Genomic DNA, 9,561 nt, shown 5'->3' on the forward strand with positions numbered 1-9,561 from the left:
GAATTGATAACGATCAGAAATGATTCTACAATGAACCGATTAAAGAAGTTTTGTTTGTAATTGTTCAATAAAACCACATTGCATTGAATTATCTGGACTCTGAGTCATTTTTTACTCAAAACTAATGTCTGGGATAGATTCAGGACCCTTAAAAACCCCTAGTTAGACATCTCAAAAGCTAATATTGTTTTCTTTAAAAAATGTGATTTTTACTCAGGCCTACTGGGCACCCCAACTTTGACAGGCTGTCCAGGAGATTCCCATGAGATTTGGCCGTGGATAAATTGTGAGGTGTCTCTAGACACCTGTAAGAACACATGGTAAAAAAATCTATTGGTAAGAAATTTGTTCACAGATTTTCAAAAAAATCCATATCTTTCCCTAACTAAAGGGCATGTCAGCCATTCCTGCTGGTCCAGGGAATCCAACCAGTGACCTTTTGGCCCCAAAGCTGCTTCTCTAATCATTAGACCATGACTTCCCCCATGCGCTTGTTGAATATCCCATTCGAGATTTAGTTCCCTCTCTGCTGTTCCAGTTTTCTGAGAAGACTTTCCACTAGATTTTCAAGCGTGGCTATGGGGATTTGTGCTTATTCAGCCACAAGAACATTACTGAAGTCAGGCACTGATGGTGGATAAGGAGGTTTGGGGTTCAGTTGGTGTTCCAGTTCATCTCAAAAGGTGTTCAGTGGGGTTGAAGTCAGGGCTCTGTGCAGGACACTCGAGTCTTGGCAAAACAAGTCTTCATGGTGCACAGGAGCTTTGTGCACAGGGGCCTTGTCATGCTGGAACAGGTTTGGGCCTTTTAGTTCCAGTGAAGGGAAAATTGTAACACTACAGTGTACAAATCATTTAGAACTGTGTGCTTCCAATTTTGTGGTAACAGTATTGTGTCCACAGTAGTATACTTTTGGCCATATAGTGTCTAGTCTATAATCTGTTTTTAATGGTGATTTATTTCTCTATCATCTCTGTCTTGTGTGTGTGTGTGTGTGTGTGTGTAGCTGAATGGGCCTCATCAGCTTCACCCCTGAGCCTCTGTGTCCTGCTGCTGGTGGCATTGCTCAGCCTGACTCTCTGAATGTAGCACCGTCTCTCCTCTGCCTTCACTCCCCACAGTGAAGAGGACTCTCACTGGATGACGCCTTACAGGACTCTTATTCTATAAATTCCTATGCTCATCAACAAATATTCCAAACCTGGACTGAACTATGTTGGAAGAAAAGACAATACCGAAATAGTCAAAGGACAAGGATGTAAAGGATTGATGTATTCAGTATCGACTTAACTATGAAGCAGCGTCAAAGGAGTTCTCCCTTGTTCAGTATGCCTTATGATCTCGCTTACCCTGCTCGTGGCTGCTTGTGGGTAGAGTGACATCTGTATTTCACAATTCACAACACAAACGTCAAAAGGCTGTTTCAGCTTTAATTTGAATTTAATTGGCTGCTCATTCTATAGCACCAATTATCCTCTCAGTTGAACTCATCATTTTGTTTCTGCAGTGTGTTCTGTACCCATAAGCGACATTTGATGAGAGATCGGCATAAGATGGTCTGATAGTTAGTTTAGTTTGCAAATCACTGGAATTCACTTTTTTTTTTTTATTTCTGAGCTAATACTTTCCTTGATGGATACAGTCAAAGCAAACTCCTCTGCTACTCCGACTCAATACAAACTATACAAGGTTACGCAGAATAGAAAATATAACAATTTATTTCAAGCTAGGATATGTATATGCAATAATTTATAAGCTATCAATTTCTTAATATATTTCAATATTTCTTTGGTCATATTAACATATCATTAATAGAAAGATTATTTTACTTTAAATATATGATTTCAAAGCCCTTAAATAAAAGAAAATGAACATCGAGAAGTAAGAGAGATGTGCGCTTATCGCCTCTGGAGACTGAAGGAGGATCATCAGGGGTTAAAAAATGTAAATATATATCTTAATTGCTCAGATTCTGTACTGAGGAATAATTGTGCTTGTATGTGAACTGTATGTGTAGGATACATATCCAAACCATGGTTTAAAATCCAAACCAGAGGAGTGTGTTTGAGTGTGAGTAGATGTGCTTGTAAGTGAACTGTGGCATGAAAATCCACTGCAGCACATCATGGGCCATAATCTCACAGCACCTCTGAATAAGGATGTGGATTCACTAAAATAGCGTCTGATCACCACTCATAGTTTAACAAACTCTGTGATTCCATTAGTGCTTCAACCAATAGGCTCTACAGCATAAGGAAAGCTTTTTTTGTTTTGACTGTATCTTTGAATTCTCTGTCATTTAAAAGGGGTTTGGTTTTTTTTGCTTTTTTTTAAAGAAAGAACAAGAAAAAAGTTAACATTTTATCTGATTTTTTTTTCTCCCCTTGGTGTCATGTTTGAAGTAGCAGTTGTATGGTCTGGGACAAGACTGGCTAGAAAGGTTAAGTTTTGAGTGCTAAACCATTAAAAAAAAAGAAAGGAAAAAAAATCATTCCATTCTGAAATGAATAAGGTACTGTAGTTGCTGAAGCATTTGAAACATGAGTTGTATCGCCCATTGACTTTGTTTGACACTGATTGCATTGGATGAGTGTGTTTGAGGGTGTGGAGGAAAACTCCAGAGACAGGCAGAATTTTAGCTGAGCTCCAGGCTCGCGTTTATTCAGTACGTGCTTTTCAGTGTGCTTGCAACATAAACAGCACAGCAACAGAAGACCAATCCATCCCAGACAGGCAGCGTTTCAAGTTCACACTCTTTGACGTGTCTGTGTATGTGTCTCTCATGCAAGCTCTGCCAAGTGGTATCTATCTATCTATCTATCTATCTATCTATCTATCTATCTATCTATCTATCTATCTATCTATCTATCTATCTATCTATCTATCTAATCTCCCAAAGACCCCCCACCCCCAGGTTATGGGAGTCACTGAAAGCACAAAGAGACACAGATAAATAGACTGGTGGTAATAAGGCAGGTGAGAATCATCACGCATTATCTGCCAGTTCGACCTGCCTCCTCTCCTCCAGCTGATGCTCAACCACCACCCTGCTGCCACAACTAGCAAATAATTTATCGCTAAATGCTTTTGTAACCTATTGTCTTTCCACATATAACTCATTAGAGATATACTAACCTGTCAAGTATAACTGCATTTCATTTATTAATACATGAAGATTTGTTACTTGTTTGATAGTTCCTCCAACTAAAAATGCATTTCTATTTTGACATTTTAAAAGAAATTCCACCTGACAGTATTTTCTGAGAAGAAAATACAAAGTTCATATTACCACAAATAGACCCTTTGTACTTCTACGAGAACAAGATTTCTACCTTTTTTTTTTTTTTTTAAATTTCCCAGGCTAATTTATGACAAATGTAATTTCTTGTTTTTGTTTTATGATGTGGAACATCGAGTATATTGGATTTTGACATCTCACATGGACTGTCTGTGTGCATATTAGCCTTTGCTTCATCATTTTTGTAATATTCAGAGATCACCACAAAGTGCTTTCTCTTTCCCTGTTTACTTCAGGCAACAGCATCATCAATGTAAAAAAAAAAAAGCCAAATGCATGAAAGCCTTTAAACTTAATTATGGCAATCAGCAATTATTTGGAGTGCTATGGTGTGCCCTCAGAAGCATGATCTGGAAATGAATGGTTCAATCCATTTGCATTAGAATGCCATACTCATTTGTGATGAAGGTGACTCATGTAACTCAGCTTCTTCTGATCTGCCCCTGGCAGTCAATAAAAAGTGCGTTCAGGCTGAATGACAGGTTGCGTGGATGAAATGTAACCCGTGAGTCATTATCTGCTTCATTGAAGCCATTCTTCTCAATTAAAGTTTATAAAGACAAACCCAACATGTCTCACTGAACATAGTGTCATTAAACTTTTGACAGTTTTAAGATTTAATAATAATGGTTATGGCATATACAACCCCAGTTCCATATATTTGGGAGACTGTAAAACATTTAAAAAAAAAAACAACAACCACCAAACCCCGTGATAATTTGCAAGTCATGGAAACCCTATATTTCATTGAAAATTGTACAACGACAACATATCAAATGTTGAAACTGAGTAATTTTATTGATTTTTGAAAAATATATGCTCTTCTTGAATTTGATGTCAGCAACGTTTCAAAAAAAGGTGGGACAGGGGCATGTTTACCACTGTGTTGCATCACCTCTGCTTTTAACAATGCTCGGTAAATGTTGGGGAACTGAGGAGACCAATTGCTGTAGTTTTGAAAGAGGAATGTTGTCCCATTCTTGCCTGATAAACAATTTCAGTTGCTCAACAGTTTGGGGTCTCCTTTGTCATATTTTGTGCTTCATAATGCACCAAATGTTTTAAATGGGAGGCAGGTCTGGACTGCAGGCAGGCCAGTTTAACACCCGGACTTTTTTACTACAGAGCCATACAGTTTTAAATATTGTCTTGCTGAAAGAAGGAAGGCCTTCCCTGAAAAAGATTTTGTCTGGATGGCAGCATATTGCTCTGAAACAATTTTACATTGAGGAGCATTATTCTTAAATTGTTGCACTGTTTACCCACACATTCTTTCCCAGAGCGGTGAACCCCTCCCCATTTTTCCTTCTGAGAGACTCCGCCTCACTGGAATGCTCTTTTTATACCCAATCAGGTTACTGACCTGTTGCCAATTAACCTAATTAGGGTTATTTTTAGCATTACACAACTTTTTCAGTCTGTTGTTGCCCCTGTCCCAACTTTTCTGAAACATGTCACTGACATCAAATTATAAATGAGCATATATTTTTTCAAAAAGCAATAAAATTTCTCAGTTTCAACATTTGATATGTTGTCTTTGTACTATTTTCAATGAAATATAGGGTTTCCATGATTTACAAATCCTCACATTCTGTTTTTATTTATGTTTTACAGTGTCCCAACTTTTTTGGAATTGGGATCCTATTCTAAGGTGTGTAACTTGTTGTATTGTTGTGATAGCTGACTTAATTGTTTTTTTTTTCTTCTTGCTCACTTTATACTGTCATATAATAATGAGAAAACCTGTCTATAGAGTGCCTTACAGGAAAAGTGGCCAGAAATAACCCAAAATAAAGTATAGGTCTATACATACTACACTGAAGGAATTGGCTAATGCAAACTAATTCTCACAATAAACCTAGACCCACTGTTTCTAAACTAGAGACTTTTATTAGTTTTTAATTGTTAGAAACATTGGAAACACTAGTGCCGTGGGTAGTGCTGCCACCTCATAGCTCCTGAACCCGGGCTACTGTCTGAGCGGTGTTTCTGTTCATGGGGGTTTCCTCCAGGTTTTCTGGGTTCCTTCCATTGTCTAAAAAAATGCAGATTGGCTATACTAAATTGCCTGTAGGTGTGAATGTGTGTGAATGAACGCTGCCTAGTCAAAAAAAATAATAAAATAAGTCACCATTTGGATTTAAAGAAGCAAATACATAAGTATTTGCTTATGTATCATAAGTACCTTAGAATAGGATCCCAATCCCAAATACATAATACATAAATACTGGATCATGACTGCAGTGATTAATGTGTGTCAGCTGGCAACAATTCTTTTAACCCTAACTGATGCAGTGAGTAGCTTCTCATTTCTTAAACAGACATGCTGAAAGACATCTCCTGGTCATGGAAAAGATGTTACTGTGTTTCAGAAGGGTCAAATTATTGGTCTCCAATGAAAACAGCTAAGGAGATTACTGAAATTGCTTTAATTGGGTTAAGAACTGTCCAATGCCTTATTAAAACCTGGAAGGATAGTAGTGAACTGTCAACTTCACAGAAGAAATGTGGTCAGAAAAATATCTTGACTGATCGTGATCAGCGATCACTTAAACACTTGATGGAATTGAATCATAAAAAATCAACAGTAGAACTCACGACTATGTTTAATAGTAAAAACAAGAGCATTTCCACATGCAAAATGTGATGAGAACTCACTGGATCAGGATTAAACAGCTGTGTGGCCATAAGAAAACCACTTGTTAGTGAGGCTAATGGGGGGAAAAAAGATTAAGGAGCATAAAGATTGGACTCTGAAGCAATGGAAAAAGGTCATGTGGTCTGGTGAGTTCAAATTTACTCTATTCCAGGGCGATGGGCACGTCAGCATTGGAAGGGAAATGCATGAAGTGATGTACTCATCATGCGTAGTGGCCACTGAACAAGCCTCTGGAGGCAGTGTTATGATCTGGGGTTGCTTCAGTTTGTCAGGTTGAGGCTCAGCAACATTATGTGGCAATAAAATAAAGTCAGCTGTATACATGAATGTATTGAACGACCAGGTTATCACATCAAAGGATTTTTTTCTTCCATGATAGACATAAAATTAGGACTGAAATTGTGAAAGAGTGGTTCAGGGAGCATGAGGAGTCATTTTCACACATGAATTGACCACCACGGAGTCCTGATCTCAACCTCATTTGATTCTCCCATCATCAAGAGAAGATGACAAAAAATGATGAGGCAAAAAATGAATGCAATGCTGGATGGAAATAAATGTGACATTACATAAAGACGCTGAAACAATGCCACGGTGAATCAGCACCATAATCAGAGCTAAAGGAGGTCTAAAGAAAATATTGTGGGTTTTTTTTTTTTTTTTTTGGCCAGGCAGTGTATGTGTGCATGGTGCAATGATTTAGTGTCCCATCTGGGGTGAATTTTCTGGCTTTAAGCCCTGTGTATCCTCACCCTCCTCAGCTTTTCCACATCACTAGGAAGAATGTCATATGAAGGGCCGCATGCAGGACAAGCAGAGGACTGTGAAGTAAATTTGAAGCAAGAATGCACTTGTTATAGGCAGCAAGAGCAATATAATGAAACTTTTCTGAACTGTCTAGTGAATTATATAAAGTTAAATTAGCTTGCCAACTCGAAATAAACTTGAAATTAATCATAATCATTAGCTAAAAATATAATTTGAAAGCAGTAAATCAATTGTAATTTTTTTTTTGGAAATGTTCAAAGGGCACAATGCTAAAATTGGGAAAGCATCTCCTGATGACATATTCGAAGCACCTGACCAGCTAAACCATAAGGATTCTTGAGATGAATGGTACACAACATTAATTTTTCAAATTAAAAATATATTTTAATAGAGAGCATGAAATACTCCAAAGACAGGAATGACTTAAATACAGTGGTGCTTGAAAGTTTGTGAACCCTTTAGAATTTTCTACATTTCTGCATAAATATGACCTAAATCATCATCAGATTTTCACACAAGTCCTAAAAGTAGATAAAGAGAACCCAGTTAAACAAGTGAGAAAAAAATATTATACTTGGTCATTTATTTATTGAGGAAAATGATCCAATATTACATATCTGTGAGTGGCAAAAGTATGTGAACCTCTAGGATTAGCAGTTAATTTGAAGGTGAAATTCGAGTCAGGTGTTTTCAATCAATGGGATGACAATCAGGTGTGAGTGGGCACCCTGTTTTATTTAAAGAACAGGGATCTATCAAAGTCTGAGCTTCACAACACATGTTTGTGGAAGTGTATCATGGCACGAACAAAGGAGATTTCTGAGGACCTCAGAAAAAGCGTTGTTGATGCTCATCAGGCTGGAAAAGGTTACAAAACCATCTCTAAAGGGTTTGGACTCCACCAATCCACAGTCAGACAGATTGTGTACAAATGGAGGAAATTCAAGACCATTGTTACCCTCCCCGGGAGTGGTCGACCAACAAAGATCACTCCAAGAGCAAGGCGTGTAATAGTCGGCGAGGTCACAAAGGACCCCAGGGTAACTTCTAAGCAACTGAGGGCTTCTCTCACATTGGCTAATGTTAATGTTCATGAGTCCACCATCAAGAGAACACTGAACAACAATGGTGTGCATGGCAGGGTTGCAAGGAGAAAGCCACTGCTCTCCAAAAAGAACATTGCTGCTCATCTGCAGTTTGCTAAAGATCACATGGCAAGCCAGAAAGCTATTGAAAAATGTTTTGTGGATGGATGAAACCAAAACAGAACTTTTTGGTTTAAATGAGAAGTGTTATGTTTGGAGAAAGTGAAACACTGCATTCCAGCATAAGAATCTTATCCCACCTGTGAAACATGGTGGTGGTAGTATCATGGTTTGGGCCTGTTTTGCTGCATCTGGGCCAGGACGGCTTGCCATCATTGATGGAACAATGAATTCTGAATTATACCAGTGAATTTTAAAGGAAAATTTCAGACATCTGTCCATGAACTCAATCTCAAGAGAAGGTGGGTCTTGCAGCAAGACAACGATCCTAAGCACACAAGTCGTTCTACCAAAGAATGATTAAAGAAGAATAAAGTTAATGTTTTGGAATGGCCAAGTCAAAGTCCTGACCTTAATCCAATCGAAATGTTGTGGAAGGACCTGAAGCGAGCAGTTCATGTGAGGAAACCCACCAACATCCCAGAGTTGAAGCTGTTCTGTACGGAGGAATGGGCTAAAATTCCTCCAAGCTGGTGTGCAGGACTGATCAACAGTTACCGCAAATGTTTAGTTGCAGTTATTGCTGCACAAGGGGGTCACACCAGATACTGAAAGCAAAGGTTCACATACTTTTGCCACTCACAGATATGTAATATTGGATCATTTTACTCAATAAATAAATGACCAAGTATAATATTTTTGTCTAATTTGTTTAACTGTGTTCTCTTTATCTACTTTTAGGACTTGTGTGAAAATCTGATGATGTTTTAGGTCATATTTATGCAGGAATATAGAAAATTCTAAAGGGTTCACAAACTTTCAAGCACCACTGTAAATAAGTGTGCTTTATTCTCTCACAGTGGTTTCTAAATGTACATGGTTGACCGAGAGTACAATTGCTACACTGAGGAGAGCAAGACAAGGCAAAGTATATCACAAATCTAAACCTCAGTGGACTGAAAAACAACTATGAGTGCACGTAATAATTAGCAGGTAAACCACGACAAGTAACAAGATTCATATTTGTATCCAGATTAAAAATGACTTGACAAGAGTTTCAGCATAAACCAATGAATGAACTGTGTATTTCTATGGCAAAGACAACTTACACAAAAGGACACATACTGTACTGTACACAAGCACACATACCGGTACACTCACATGCACAGTGGAAAATAAAGACTTGAGCTTGTTCATTGTTTCTACTTTCAGGTGGAAAAGAAATGCTCTTGAAATGCTGAGGATGTGGAGCAGAGCATGAGAACATAAGGAGGAAATGGTGCTAACACTATTAATGATGAACATGTGTGCGGTATCAAACTCAGACATAAGAAGCAAGGACAGAAGAAATTTAGATCAATTGAATTTTTTTCCTCCACGTTTTTCCACATAGCTTGAAGATGGTCAGCTCCTTAATGTCACTCAACAGAGAAACTTATTGGATTCAAAACAGTAGGTTCAGAACTGTAAATAATCAGGTATGGGACATCCTGTTATATCAAAGGTAATTGTAAAATGCCAGCTAAAATGGATTTTTTTTAACCAAGCTGCACTTTCCTTGTCCATTTAAATGGATCCAATTAAGAGATTTTTTTTATTTTAATTTTTATTTTTTTAAATCTTGTGAGGAT

General features: G+C 37.8%; 1 protein-coding gene across 2 annotated transcripts in view; it reads left to right on the forward strand.

Annotated features, from left to right (window-relative positions):
* Positions 1 to 3,853, forward strand: part of cntn1a (contactin 1a) — a 226,875-nt gene extending 223,022 nt beyond the window's left edge. For both annotated transcript variants that reach the window (XM_060914626.1, XM_060914627.1), the window contains exon 24: positions 1,007 to 3,853. In XM_060914626.1, the coding sequence (XP_060770609.1) occupies positions 1,007 to 1,083 (77 nt within the window). In that variant the 3' untranslated portion in view covers positions 1,084 to 3,853. The remainder of the gene's footprint in view (positions 1 to 1,006) is intronic.
* The last annotated feature ends 5,708 nt before the right edge of the window (positions 3,854 to 9,561 follow it).

Source organism: Neoarius graeffei, chromosome 2, assembly GCF_027579695.1.
Source record: "Neoarius graeffei isolate fNeoGra1 chromosome 2, fNeoGra1.pri, whole genome shotgun sequence".
Lineage (NCBI taxonomy): Eukaryota > Metazoa > Chordata > Actinopteri > Siluriformes > Ariidae > Neoarius > Neoarius graeffei.